Source organism: Gopherus flavomarginatus, chromosome 2 (genome assembly GCF_025201925.1).
Source record: "Gopherus flavomarginatus isolate rGopFla2 chromosome 2, rGopFla2.mat.asm, whole genome shotgun sequence".
In the NCBI taxonomy this organism is placed as follows: Eukaryota; Metazoa; Chordata; order Testudines; family Testudinidae; genus Gopherus; species Gopherus flavomarginatus.
Genome location: NC_066618.1, coordinates 198,432,240 through 198,447,863, shown reverse-complemented (window position 1 = coordinate 198,447,863; position 15,624 = coordinate 198,432,240). Strand labels below are relative to the sequence as shown.

The 15,624-nt window shown below is 42.6% G+C and overlaps 1 protein-coding gene across 1 annotated transcript in view; it reads right to left on the bottom strand.

Moving 5' to 3' along the window:
- Positions 1-2,923: 2,923 nt before the first annotated feature.
- Positions 2,924-15,624, bottom strand: part of LOC127045598 (uncharacterized) — a 60,936-nt gene continuing 48,235 nt past the window's right edge. The window contains exon 2 of the mRNA XM_050941843.1: positions 2,924-3,856. Within this exon, the coding sequence (XP_050797800.1) occupies positions 2,952-3,856 (905 nt within the window). The 3' untranslated portion in view covers positions 2,924-2,951. The remainder of the gene's footprint in view (positions 3,857-15,624) is intronic.

The following is a 15,624-nucleotide window of genomic DNA, read 5'->3' as shown; positions in this document are numbered from 1 at the left end:
TGTCACAGAGCTACACTTTTATTTGAATAAATAGTGTCTACTGATTTCATTCTTATCCCCTTTAAGAAAGTTGAAAGCAGTGGCTGCTCTTTCATAATCTTTTGACATTGCAAAGCTATGCTTGCCCATACTGGGTCAATTTGATAGCTTTTCTAATTGGGGCTGTTTGTATGGGAGAAGTGGTTGAAGTTCAGGGACTGCAAAAACAAACAGGCATATTTTCAGTGCAAAGCCAGGAAAAAATTGAAGCAGAATTCCAATTATCAATGACGGGGAATTGTGTGTCTAATTCCCCCTGCATTACAATGAAAATTTACAACATTTTGCTATACAAGTATTTTAAAAATATTGTATAATTATGCAGTTCAATTCTATGGCATCTCTCATCCTATGATCTCAAGGCAATCATTAAGATAAATAAAAAACAAACCTTACAAGACTTCTAAGTAGTATGTAAATATTTGTTTTACAGCTGCTACTATGGCACAGCTATGGTGCTGCAGCTGTGCTGCTGCAGTGCCATGATGTAGATGCTTTCTGCATTGACAGAAGGGGTTTTCCCATCACCATAGGTAATCCACCTTCTGTTGACCTGGTCCATCTAGGGTTAGGTTAAAGTTAAGAACATAAAAATGGCCACCTTTGGTCTGATCTGTATGACTGATGCCAGGTGCCCCAGAAGGAATGAACAGAATAGGTAATCATTCCCAGCCTCTGGCAAACAGAGGCTAGGGACATCGTCCCTGCCCATCCTGGCTAATAGCTATTGAAAAGGTTGACCTAACTATAGTGTTCAGGGTGTGAAGTTTTGTTTTAGGTGTAGACCAGGACTAAGGCACAGCAGTTAAAGGATTTACCAGAGGTCACAGAGGTAGTCTGAGGCTGAACTCTGAGTGTAATCCAGAGTTCCTTACTCCCCTCTAGCACTGTGACAGGGGGTCAAGTGTTACAACTCTGCACAGAAACAAAAAGCCATTATGCTGACTCACTAGGCTGGGAATTGTGTACCACATGGAGGAAAAGAAGGTCATACACCTTTTAAAGTGCATATGGATTCACACCTGGTGCAAATAGCTAGCGAGCAATCCAAATTTCATTCAACACTAGACAATTCATATTTACTGGCTAGTTATGCCACTTATGGGCCTGCACCCAAATCATCCACCTGAAAAAATTACATGAAATGATTTTCCATCACAGTCTGAAATGTTGATCATGTTCCATATTTATGAAACAATTTCCGTTTACAATATCCAATCTTGCGGAATAAGTATTTGTTCTAATTGCTATGGAAAAGTTATGGATCTGGTGTTGGAAATCTGGAGAATTTAGATGAATGACTCAAGCATCCAAAGATCAAAATTAAGCTAAAAAGAAAGTTTGGGGTGAAATCCTGACCCTATTAAAGTCAATGGCAAAACTCTCATTGACTTCAACAGAGCCAGGACTTTACCCTTGTTATTATAAGCAAACAGTAAGTAGACAGAATATTTTACACCAATCTAAATGACCTTTTCAATGAGAATTCTCGAAAAATAAAATAATAATAATAACACATCTAATCTGCAGCTACCTTGTTCAATGTCTTTTAGACTGCATCATATAGTTCAGGAATCAGCAACCTTTGGCACGTGGTCTGCCAAGTGGTGGGCCAGGCTGGTTTGTTTACCTGCCGCATCTCCATGTTCGGCCAATGGCAGCTCCCATTGGCCACGGTTCACTCCTCCAGGCCAATGGGGGCTGCGAGAAGTGGCACAGGTCAAGGGATGTGCCAGTGGGAGCTACAATTGGCCAAACCTGCAGACATGGCAGGTAAACAAACCAGCCTAGCCTTCCAGCATGCTTACCCCGGCAGGCCACGTGCTAAAGGTTGCCGATCCCTGAATAAGTGTTTACTTTAGTCATGTAATTTCTGGTATATCACCTAAAGAAGAAAGGAAAAGTTTTGTCTGTGCCTTGTAGAGCTGGTCAAAAAATGAAAATGTATGTGTGCAAGTGTCCATTTTTCATAAAAAAAGTCTTAAAACTTTTTGACCAAATTTATTGCCTTGTCATTGTAGATACCCACAGGATCATCATGAATGTTTCTGTGCACAAAGATTTCCATGAATGCTTTCATCACATTTTCCATTTTTACTGGGGATTAAAATAGCTGTAACACACTATGAAGTTAGTCACAAGCAATTAACAAGCATTTATGTTTGTACAGGTGTTTCTGAAAAGGGCTTTATAAAGTCAACTTCAACATACTACTGAGGTGTAGTTGATAATGGCATTTCAGAAGAGAAGCTGTCAAGTCTCTTGTGTGGCATCTTGCGGCACTAGTGGGATGCACGGAACTACTTGCTTCATTGGATTTCCTTCTAGCTTCTTGCTAATATGATAGTAGTCTGGTCTTCTGGAGAGTATCACTTTTACTTAAAACAAAAATTTCTCAATTTGAGCAACAAAGTCTCATTGCTGCCTAGCTGCTCCTGGAATTGCTATTTCAGACAAGTAACTTTCAAAAGCAGCAAAATACATATCAGGACAGTAGCTAGTCTCTTGGGGAATCCCTCCTGTCCTGGTCCCAGCCTGCATTTATTCTGGCCTAAGATTCTTAGAAATTTTAATTTTTAGGTAATAGATGGATTGTCAAAATTAAAATTATCCATTGGGACCTCTTAACACTTCTTAGATGTATTTTATTTTATTACTTAAAAGAATTCCCATTTGTAGACATTCTGCTTTAAAGAGGCAAAGAAAACTAGAACATTCATCTTCCTTCTGTCGTGTATGAAGTGTATAAGGCATTTCAGTGTGTGTACACAGATTCATTTGGGAGATGTCGATATGCATAGCTTTAATGTCTGTAGCACAAAACTCATAGACTCATAGATTCTAGGACTGGAAGGGACCTCAAGAGGTCATCGAGTCCAGTCCCCTGCCCTCATGGCAGGACCAAATACTGTCTAGACCATCCCTAATAGACATTTAACTAACCTACTCTTAAATATCTCCAGAGATGGAGATTCCACAACTTCCCTAGGCAATCTATTCCAGTGTTTAACTACCCTGACAGTTAGGAACTTTTTCCTAATGTCCAACCTAAATCTCCCTTGCTGCAGTTTAAGCCCATTGCTTCTTGTTCTATCATTGGAGGCTAAGGTGAACAAGTTTTCTCCCTCTTCCTGATGACACCCTTTTAGATACCTGAAAACTGCTATCATGTCCCCTCTCAGTCTTCTCTTTTCCAAACTAAACAAACCCAATTCCTTCAGCCTTCCTTCATAGGTCATGTTCTCAAGACCTTTAATCATTCTTGTTGCTCTTCTCTGGACCCTCTCCAATTTCTCCACATCTTTCTTGAAATGCGGTGCCCAGAACTGGACACAATACTCCAGTTGAGGCCTAACCAGTGCAGAGTAAAGCGGAAGAATGACTTCTCGTGTCTTGTTTACAACACACCTGTTAATGCATCCCAGAATCACGTTTGCTTTTTTTGCAACAGTATCACACTGTTGACTCATATTAAGCTTGTGGTCCACTATGACCCCTAGATCTCTTTCTGCCATACTCCTTCCTAGACAGTCTCCTCCCATTCTGTATGTGTGAAACTGATTGTTCCTTCCTAAGTGGAGCACTTTGCATTTATCTTTATTGAACTTCATCCTGTTTACCTCAGACCATTTCTCCAATTTGTCCAGATCATTTTGAATTTTGACCCTGTCCTCCAAAGCAGTTGCAATCCCTCCCAGTTTGGTATCGTCCGCAAACTTAATAAGCGTACTTTCTATGCCAACATCTAAATCGTTGATGAAGATATTGAACAGAATCGGTCCCAAAACAGACCCCTGCAGAACCCCACTTGTTATACCTTTTCAGCAGGATTGGGAGCCATTAACAACTACTCTCTGAGTACGGTTATCCAGCCAGTTATGCACCCACCTTATAGTAGCCCCATCTAAATTGTACTTTCCTAGTTTATCTATAAGAATATCATGTGAAACTGTATCAAATGCCTTACTAAAGTCTAGGTATATCACATCCACCGCTTCTCCCTTATCCACAAGGCTCGTTATCCTATCAAAGAATGCTATCAGATTAGTTTGACACTATTTGTTCTTTACAAATCCATGCTGGCTATTCCCTATCACCTTACCACCTTCCAAGTGTTTGCAGATGATTTCTTTGATTACCTGCTCCATTATCTTCCCTGGCATAGAAGTTAAACTAACTGGTCTGTAGTTTCCTGGGTTGTTTTTATTTCCCTTTTTATAGATGGGCACTATATTTGCCCCCTTCCAGTCTTCTGGAATCTCCCTCGTCTCCCATGATTTCCCAAAGATAATAGCTAGAGGCTCAGATACCTCTTCTATTAACTCCTTGAGTATTCTAGGATGCATTTCATCAGGCCCTGGTGACTTGCAGGCATCTAACTTTTCTAAGTGATTTTTTACTTGCTCTTTTTTTATTTTATCTTCTAAACCTACCCTCTTCCCGTAAGCATTCACTATACTAGACATTCCTTCAGACTTCTCAGTGAAGACTGAAACAAAGAAGTCATTAAGCATCTCTGCCATTTCCAAGTCTCCCTTTATTGTTTCCCCCTCCTCATTGAGCAGTGGGCCTATGCTGTCCTTGGTCTTCCTCTTGCTTCTAATGTATTGATAAAAAGTCTTCTTGTTTCCCTTTATTCCCATAGCTAGTTTGAGTTCACTTTATGCCTTTGCTTTTCTAATCTTCCCTCTGCATTCCTGTGTTATTTGCCTATATTCATCCTTTGTAATCTGACCTAGTTTCCATTTTTTATATGACGCCTTTTTATTTTGTAGGTCCCGCAAGATCTCGTGGTTAAGCCAAGGTGGTCTTTTGCCACATTTTCTATCTTTCCTAACCATCGGAATAACTTGCTTTTGGGCCCTTAATAGTGTCCCTTTGAAAAACTGCCAACTTTCCTCAGTTGTTTTTCCCCTCAGTCTTAATTCCCATGGGACCTTACCTATCAGCTCTCTGAGCTTACCAAAATCCGCCTTCCTGAAATCCATTGTCTCTATTCTGCTGTACTCCCTTCTACCCTTCCTTAGAATTGCAAATTCTATGATTTCATGATCTCTTTCAACCAAGCTTCCTTCTACTTTCAAATTCTCAACAAGTTCCTCCCTATTTGTTAAAATCAAGTCTAGAACAGCTTCCCCCCTAGTAGCTTTTTCAACTTTCTGAAATAAAAAGTTGTCTGCAATGCAGTCCAGGAACTTATTGGATAGTCGGTGCCCCACGGTGTTATTTTCCCAACATATATCTGGATAGTTGAAGTCCCTCATCAGCACCAAATCTTGGGCTTTGGATGATTTTGTTAGTTGTTTGAAAAAAGCCTCATCCACATCTTCCACCTGATTAGGTGGCCTGTAGTAGACTCCCAGCACAACATCACGCGTGTTTTTTACCCCTTTTAGCCTAACCCAGAGACTCTACACACTTCCGTCTATGTCCATCACCACCTCAGTCCAAGTGTGTACATTTTTAATATATAAGGCAACACCTCCTCCCTTCTTCCCCTGTCTATCCTTCCTGAGCAAACTATACCCATCCACACCAACATTCCAGTCGTGTGTATTATCCCACCAAGTTTCAGTAATGCCAATAATGTCATAGTTGTATTTATTTATTAGCACTTCCAGTTCTTCCTGCTTATTACCCATACTTCTTGCATTTGTATATAGGCATCTAAGATACTGGTTTGATCTTGCCTCCCAGCTTTGCCCTGACCCTCCTTCCTCTCTGCCATTATAGCCCGTGCTCCCTCCTGTTTCCAACCCATCTCCCAGGTCTTGTTCCTCACTTACCTGTGGGCTTTGCTCACCTGTGCCCGTCGAACCTAGTTTAAAGCCCTCCTTACTAGGTTAGCCAGTCTGTGCGCAAATAAGGTCTTTCCCCTCTTCGAAAGGTGAAAGCCATCTGTTCCTAGCAGTCCTTCCTCGAATAGCATCCCGTGGTCGAGGAAGCCAAAGCCCTCCTGGCGACACCATCTTCGCAGCCAGGCATTCACCTCCACAATGCATCTGTCTCTGCCCGGACCACTACCTTCAACAGGAAGAATCGAAGAGAATACCACCTGCGCTCCAAACTCCTTAACCCGTACTCCCAGAGCCCTGTAGTCATCTTGATCTGCTCAGTGTCACACCTCGCAGTATCATTTGTGCCCACCTGGATGAGTAGCATGGGGTAGTAGTCAGAAGGCCGGATAATCCTCGACAATGCCTCTGTAACATCTCGGATACGGGCCCCTGGTAGGCAGCATACCTCCCGGGATGAACGGTCAGGGCGACAGATGGGTGTCTCCGTCCCCCTCAGCAGAGAGTCTCCAACCACGTTTCTTATCAGTGGGGGCAGCAGACCTCCCAGCCTTAGGGGTACGAGGCTTCACCTCCTTAACTGTTGGGGGTGATTCCTTCTCTCCTGTATCAAGAAGAGCATAACGGTTATCTTTTACCACAGCAGGAGGGTTCGCAGCAGGGGTGGAGCACTGCCTGCTGCTAGAAGTAACCAGCTGGCTGTGTCCACCCTGAGCCTCCTCCTCCACTGGTGTGTCAGATACACCCTGAGGCATCTCCTCCTCCACTGGTGTGTTGGTAGTCCTGTGAACTGGGACAGCTACGTCAGCTGTCTCCACATGGATACTGTCCAGGAATTGCTCATGGATATGGATGTTCCTCAGCCTAGCCACCTCCTCCTGTAGCTCTCCCACCTGCTGCCTGACAGATTCCACCAGTAGGCACCTTTCACATTGGATGCCACCTCCAGCCTGGATATCAGTAAGTGGAAATTGCAAATTACAGTCTTTGCAAGCCCAAACCAGAATCTGAGTAAAAGCATCCATGCTTTGGTGCTCTGTCTGGCTACAGGCGCAGGTGGAGGAGACAGAAGCAGTGCTGGCACAGGTGTTGCGGGTCCTCGTCACCATTGTAAGCCTCCCTCTGTCAAACTTTCTCAAATTCCCGTCTGCAGCTCCCTGTCCGCTCTGCTCTGCTGTAAACAGAAAGGTTTTGGATGTGGCTCAGTTTATAGGTTCAGGGGACCAATGGGTCACAGATGAGACCAACAAGGGACCCCCCCTCCCTTCCTACTCCTCTTCCAAACTCCCTCGCAAAACTCCCTGTTAGCAGCTCCTGTTCGCTAAGCTCCCTGGTCGCTTGTGCGCAGCTTTGTGAATGCCCCGCCCACTGGTTAAGGCTCAGCCAATTACCAGAGGCTTCTAGCTTTCAAACCTTCCTGGTAGCTCTGCCTCCAACTGCCAGCTACAGCACACGGTCCTTCAAACAAACAAACCAAACAGACTGACAAACACAAGCTCAGCACACAGCCAGTAACCCCCAAACACAAACACAAACACTGCAGACAGTCACTTACCCCACAGATGCTGTATGTGCTCCTCCTTCACCTGGAGAACTCCCTTGCAAAACTCCCTGTTAGCAGCTCCTGTTTGCTAAGAGCCAAATCTTCCTTGTATTTTTACAAAAGTGTTTCTAGCTGCACAGGAATCTTCGGAGAATAAAGCTTCACTTATGCCTTGAAGAAAGATGATTATCAATTTGTATTACCTATCCTATCACAAATCTTGGAATGGCATTTAATAATTATTGGTATTGTATCTGGATATGTACCATCTGTGGGAAGATATTTCGCCATGGGGTCCTGCGAGCCTCTCTGGGTTTTCGGGCGGCACTTCGGCGGTGGGTCCTTCACTCACTCCGCGTCTCTGGCCGCTGGTCCTTTAGTGCAGCAGAAGACTTGGAGTGAGTGAAGGACCTGCCGCTGAAGTGCTGCTGAAACCTCGGAGCGTCGTCTGGTGAGTACAAGTGCCACAAGTGGCAGAAAAAAAAAAGCTGCGACTGGCGGCGCTTGGGCTGCTCTACCACCACCGCTTCATTCTTCGGTAGCAATTTGGTGGCGGGTCCTTCCCTCCGAGAAAGACCCGCCGCTGAACTGCCGCCGAAGAAGCGGCCCTGCCCCAGGCCCCCTGAATCCTCTGGCCAGCCCTGGAGAAAGGAGGCCCATTTTAGTAACTGCCTAGCAGCTCACACTTCAGGATCTTTAAGAGATGATGCCAGAGTGAGTAGATTTAATGACTCTGGCCCAGTCTCCTTCAGAGGCATCCAAACCAGTCCAACAGCAGCGAACCAGACAGAAACTGAAAAACTCACAGGAGGATCTGCGCTTGCTAGAACAGTACCAAATGGTTATGTTCTGCTCCAATAACTTATGAGGAAAGCCCACCTAACTTATCTTATAGAAAAGCATCATGGGTCGAGGTGCTACAGCAATACAAGTGTCAAATACTAAATAATAAGCAGCAGATGGAGAGAGAAATTGAGAGAAGAGATGGAAACTGATTTGAAACTACACAGAGTCAAAGAAGCAGAGAGATAAAGGCAGGTTGCTTGGGTGGAGGAAGCTGGAAGTGGGAAGGTTCTTACCAATATATTTAAAATTGAAAAATAGTAAGCATAAAAGATAAAGAAAGAATATGCTGTTGTGACAGGTCTTATAAATTCATTTTTTAAACAGAGCATTAATTTGATGGACTAGAATGGTTTCATTGTGTTAGTGTGGCGACCAAGCAATGAGATTCTGCCTAAGGGCTAAGAAGCTCCATATGGAAATTATTTTGCAGCATGCAGTAAAACCTTTGTGAAACAGAATTACATGGAGATATTTTTGTTGGAGAAAAGTCTGCACTTACAATGCTGCAACACATGTGGTGAAGACCCTCTATGACAACAGCAGAGAGCTCTCCCATCCGCATAAAAAACTTACCCCCAGCGGGAGAAGAGTAACAGTCATTAGCCAAGATTTTTAAAATTGACTGTTGATTTTAGGAATCCCACTTGAATGCCCGACTTGAGATTCCTTGAGGGACCTGAAAATCAGGCCCTTTTAAAAATGCTTCAAAAAATCTCAGGCCCCAAAAATCACTATTCACTTTTGAAAATCTTGGCCAATAAGTCCTAATTATGAATTAGTCATCCTCCGGCCAATAAGTCCTAATTATGAATTAGTCATCCCCCGGCATATTTGTTTAAAAGAACATTCTGATCCTGAAAATGCTTTGAACATGTTTCAAGATAAGCATGAATGGCTGCAGAAACAAGGTCAAAATTATAGTTTGGTGCAAAAATGTATAATATCCAGAAACCACATAAGTTTCATATTTCTGCTTTATTTCCCCCAAAGAATTACATCTGTGAACATTTTGTAAGCCTTTAAAAAATAAGGAAAAAGTACTGCTTTTGTTTGCTACACTTTGCCAGAAGCAAAATGTACTTGTAATAGAACTACTAGATCTTTAACACTATCATACAAATGATGACATATTGCATAATTAAATTGTTCTTGATGAGAAAATGTAACAATATAAATCCAGACATTTGAAGAACTTCCCTTAATAATTAAATTATGTTCATTATTATTTTAAAATTAATTGTGCCTTTTTTCCCAAATACAATATACAAAGAATTATTATTCCTTTGTACGAAATAAATTTTTCATGGCTTATATACTTTAGAAAGCCAATTAATCCAGGACTAATCTTGTTTTAAAACAGTATGGGTGAAATCCTAGGCCCACTGAAGTCAAGATTTCATTCTAAAATCTCAAACAAACCATTCATTTTAAATGGGGTTTCATTAGCAACACCAAGTACACCATTCTCTTAATATACATTTGTGACTCTCTTGACTTGGGAAGTAGTTCACACCAATTTGCAAGATTTCTGATTACAGTTTTTCAGCAAAATTATGTTCTTCTTATAGGGGTGTTCACATCTTTTGTGTAAATTAACTGATATTTGGGATAATGTCATGTTTCTTATAAGGAATATTGGATGTTTGTTGTTCTCATAAACTAAAACTCAAGGCTAGAAGGGACCATCAGGATCATCTAGTCTAACCTCTTGCATATTGCAGGCCACAGAACCTTACCCACCCACTCTGGATCACCATATCATTGATGAGTTGGCAGAAATAATCAAACGGTGACATTTTTAAACCCAAAAGAAATGTAATTCTTCCAGGTCATATGACTCTGATTATAGACTATTTCTAGTCCTCTCCCCAACCCCAATCACATAACATTAATCTATTGCTTAAATCTGAGCTCTTTGATCTGAGCAGAACTACAATATTAGTTCTGAATAGACATTTTGTCAAAGTCTGTTTTATTGATATCATTTGAGGCTTTTAACAAAATTATTTATAATCCCTTCTCAAAAAATGATTAGCATGGACTCCTGAGTCAGTCACTCTATACATAGCTCAAAAACAATGCTTAATGTCATCCACTCAGCCTACTGCAAAAAGAAGACAGGACACATGTATCAATCATAGCAAGTTATGGTAATGTCAGTTGGTACAGCAGTCATGTGGCATTATATAGAGTGATATGATTGATGCCAGAAGGAATAATTGACAACAGCATTAATGATCGGTCTAGGTGTTAAAAAGTCTGAATATGGAGACTAAAATTCCTTGTAAACATTGTTTGTTTTTAAGTAATAGAAAACAAATCAGGTCCATTAATTTCAATGGATTTGGCTCATTACTTAAAAGAACAGGCATATGGCCAGTACAATGATAGACTATAATGCTATCTAGTGCAGTATTGACTGTTAGTGGGATCAAGTACTGAAGTAAAGATTATTAGGTATATTAGCAAAAGGAATTTTGGCATCAAAGTCAATTCAATAAAGCAAAACAAGCCAGGCTAGAGTAACAATTCCACTAAAAACATCTGACCTAAACATTGATTCTGTGTTAGTAAATTTAATAACTATATGATAAAGGGTCTGTTCCTGCTCTCATTGTTGTCAACATGAAAGTTTTACCATTAGGAGGTCACTGCTAGTGTTATTTTAACTTTCATCCCAGTTTGCTGAGTGTTTTGCATTCCAGCTGTGCCCCAAGTCCCACATTCCATTTGTGCATTACAGAACAGAATAGGAGCAGAAGTCAGAGTAAATTTTTGTGCATGAAAAAAGTTCTACCTTGCCTATTGGTATTAAAAGGGCTATTTGCTTCTAAGGTTGAGAACAGAATGAAGTGTGCCCAGGATATACTCACTGCAACCATGGTAAACTCACACTCAATTGTTGCATGTTATCTGCCTCCACTGCCTACAAATGAAGGGAAATTCTGTTCTCACCTCCATGCATTTGTCATGGTAAGAAAGAGGCCTGATGACATGGGAGTTTGTCCCATCCCTCTGTATCCTCACCCCATCGTCACTATTTTTGATTTCTCCTGTACTGTATGTACATATAGCCAAAAAAATATTTCTCACCTCATCAATCTAGAGGCTGCAAGATAAAGCTTGGGGCTATTTGTGTTTGTTTGGTTGGTTTGGGGTTTTTTGTTGGCATGTTCTGACCCTTCTTTCTTTAGAGCTTCCCCAAAGAACTTTCCAGAGGGACATTTAGCCAATGCCAAAAATCATCTTAACATAAAAGTCCTATTTCCAGGGTCTTCGCCCCAGCTGGCATCTGGATAAAGCTTTGGTGTCGAGGGATCTCACACAAAATATTACAGAATACACTGATGCTTCAGAAACAATGGAGGCTGCTAAGGAGATCTTCCTATTAATGTATTTAACAGATTAGGCACTAATCTTGTCCCAACAGCTTGTTACTATTGAGGATACAGAGGTTAGCATAGCTTACATCTCAAAATACCTTCTCAGGTATTTTTCATTTTTTCCAATCCCCTGGCTCCTTGAAGGGAAAGAAAGAGTGTCCCTCTGAGAAGACAATTATATTGTCTGCTAAGGATAATACTGCAGGTTAGGAGATCAAACGTAGTGCTTCTCTTTGGCATTCTGTATCATGTTAATGACTGCCTGTTTAATCTCCAGCCCCTGATGGGGAAATCTCACTTTGTCTGAATTACAGCCTCTAAATCCTCACCCAAGCAACAGCTAGTTTTTAGTGAAGTCCTACAAAAAAAAATGTGCTGCCTAGGATTTGCTGTCTCCTTCTGTGACTCCTGAAGCTCTCGTGTGAAAATCACCTTGGCTAACATTGATACAAAGGTCCCTCAAGCAAAAAAAAACCCAAACTTCTCCTGTGTTTTTGAGTGAACTGTTTTTGCCCTACCTCCTGGCCACACTCCACATGACATGGGGGGACAAGGATACTTTCTCAAAGTTTTCTTTTTTGGGAGGAGGGGAGGAGTGGACAAAGGTGGGGGTTTATGGGGACTTATTGCAAACTTAAATGAATAATGAGTTCATCTTGACTTCTATCCACTGGTTTGCCGGCTGCCTTCTTTGTGGCTATAGCAGAACAAGTGATCAATATCTCTATTAGCGGATTTTGAGAACTGTTCCCTTCCCTGCATGAGCTGACAGGTCCATGCCCATAGACAGAAAAGGCTGGTTTGCTGTATCTGCAATAGATGAGTGGACAATATCTTGGAAACCAGCCTAGTGTTCCACGGTCTACAGAAGCAACAGGGACCTATACTGCCCCCATGCAAGATCCCTGCTTATCCACATCTTATTGCTAGAAAAAACTTATCCCATTACCACTGGGGAACTGTGGTGGGTGCTCATTAGTCACAAGCCTATGTCTTCTAACAAAAGCAAAAGGAAGATTAATGGTTACCTCTTCCAATGTATTTCTCCTAGCTTTATTGCTGGAGACTAAGGTTGCAAGTGAGGGTTCTTCTTGTGCATTCCTAAGCAGGAAGACTTGCTTTGGTATCTTGCAGACAAGGGACCTAGCCACTTTAGGGTTGCCAACTTTCTAATTGTACAAAACCAAACACCTCTTTCCTGCCCCTTCCCCAAGGCCCCACCCCTACTCACTCCACCCCCCCATCACTTGCTCCCTCCGACCCTCACTCACTTTCACTGGGCTGGAGCAGGGGTGTGGGGTGTGGCAGGGGAGTGAGGGCTCCAGCTGAGGGTGCGGGCTCTGGGGTGAGACCTGGGATAAGGGGTTTGGGATGCAGGAAGGAGTTCGGGGAGAGAGTTTGGGTATGGGAGGGGATTCCCAGGCTGAGGCAGGCAGTTGGGATGTGGGAGAGGGTTCAGAGTCCCAGCAGCGCTTACCGTGGCTCCAGGGAAGTGGCCACCAGGTCCCTGCAGGGCAGTCCCTAGATGCCTGGGTGGCCAGGGAGGCTCCATGCACTGCTCTCGTGCCTGCAGGCACTGCTCCCACAGCTCCCCTTGGTCACAGTTCCCGGCCAATGGGACTTGCAGAGCTGGCCTTCAGGATGGGGGCAATGCACAGAGTCTTCCTGGCCGCTCATACATCTAGGGGCTTCAGGGACCTTGCAGCTGCTTCCAGGAGCTGTGTGGAGCTAGGGCAGGCAGGGAGCCTGTCTTAGCCCTAAGCCCCCACTGCACCACCGATCGGACTTTTAACAGCTCATGGTCCCTTTTTGACCGGGACACCTGGCAACCCTAAGCCACAGTGAAAATGGGCAAGGTTCTAGAGTTCTCTGTAGGAATTTAATGGCAGCACAGACTTGGCTTTGGCTCCCCACCAGGTCATCAGATTTGCTGCATTTCTTTGGGGGTTTGCATTTCTGTTGCTCTGCCATAAGTCCTGGCTGAGAGGTGGAGACACTCACAGACAAGGCCCTCCCTTACAGATATGGTCATTTACTCCTGTGCCAGTTGGTTGTACAATGCTAACCTGGGTGTGAGGGAATGGAGTGTTTCACACATGTAAAATGTTTCACACATGTAACTAGCTAGTGTTTCACACATGTAAAGTGAGCATACATGTCTACGTAACGTTCCAGGCAATGGACAATCAGGCCATAAGAGAGGCCGAAAGATCCCCCACGGTTTAGAGAGCAAGGGCAAACCTAAGCTAAGAATATTGTAAGGATAGTATCAGAGGGGTAGCCGTGTTAGTCCGGATCTGTCAAAAGCGACAAAGAGTCCTGTGGCACCTTAGATGTACTGGAGCATAAGCTTTCCTGGGTGAATACCCGCTTTGTCAGATGTAAGGATAATCACTGCTGAGAAAACACAAAAGAAAAAGATGTAAAATTAAAAGAAAAGCAGCTCATTCAAGGTAGAAACTGTTATTGCCTGCTGGTTAGCTTGAAAGCAGAGAGGTTAAGTGACTCTCTCAAGATCACAAAGGGAGCCTTAAATCATTCTGGTTTAGCCAACTCACACACACTTACATCTTTTCAACCCTTCTGATAAGTTAGTCCCTCCTATTCCTTCTCAGCTCAAGTTAACAGATAATTGATCCTACTATTTAATTTTCCTTTAATAGATTGTAAAATGGGAACTTTGCTGTATGTTCCAGTTTGAAAGAAACTCTTGCTTGCTCACATCTTTATGACTTCCTGAAGAAACACAAAAAAGAGAGGGCTGACAGAGTGCTGAGAGATGGAGCTTGAGCCAGCATTCTGGTCACTATTCGCACCAGTTAGGTTCCCTCAGAGAAGGCCTAATTGGTCAGGGGTGTACCTCATTACAGGGTCAAATTGGGGTTAGGAAGTTAATGAGCCAATTAGCCCACTAACAGGCTCCTAGTTTAAATGGAGCACAGGAAACAAGTGCTTGGAGAGGAAGAGGAAAGAAAGAGAGAAGGGGCTAGGAAAGCCTGACAAGGGGTGCTTGGAGTAGAGACATCACCACTCCCACCAGAAAGGACCCAGAAATCTGAAATGATGTGGATGAACTGATATGTATTGATGAAGGGATTGAGATACTGTAAGTAAGGCACATGCCAATGTTTACAAGCAAGGTCTGTGTTCACAAATGAGGTGGGACTTGGGAGCACAGCAGCCATGCCCACTCACAAGATGTTGTTTTGACACACAGTAGATCTGCAGCTAATTACTGCATGCAGCAAGAAACCATTAGGCAGATATTACAATGTTTAAAGTAAATCTGCATTTACTAATTAGTGTAAAGTGGCTTGAGTCAATATCTGTAATCATTGGTCCATGTAAAAAGTAATGCAAAAATAAGTTTTTTTTCTTCCTACTAGAGAACTAAAGAGCTGCTGAGTTTAAAATCTCTTGTTTTAGCTCTACAATTTCAGTGATTAGAAAATAACCTGCCTTTCCTTTAAGTGTATGTGGATAGTTTCCATTTCTCATCCCTGTAAAGGCCAAGATTTAAAAAAATTCTTGGAAGAATGGGTGCATCCTGTTACTGTACTACATTAAAGCAAAGGAGGGAACTTTTACTTGAGCACTAGCTTGTCTGGGTAGACCTAGCTGGTGTGAACACATTTGTGCACTTTAGAAATTGCACTGCATCATGGGTATTGTTCTGTGTAGACAAGCCCATACATTAGAAGGTGAAAGGAATCATCTGCTCTGACCTCCTGCATAACACAAACTATAGAAATTAATTCAAGGAAGTTCTTCTTAAACTAGAGTGCAGCTTCAGCAGCCTGCCAAGTTGCTTAGTTAAGAAGAAGACTGCTCCTCCCATATGAGCCAGCTAACTGAAGAATGCCTTCTTTTTGTTTATTCTAGCCTTAATGAGTATCAGATGGAGAACTTTCCCTCCATAAGGGTAGCATTGGCAATTTGTCCTTGCTTCCCCAAAGACTTCTTAACCTTGCCTATCTACCAGTCAATAGTGCAGATGTACATCCCAATATGCGACCCT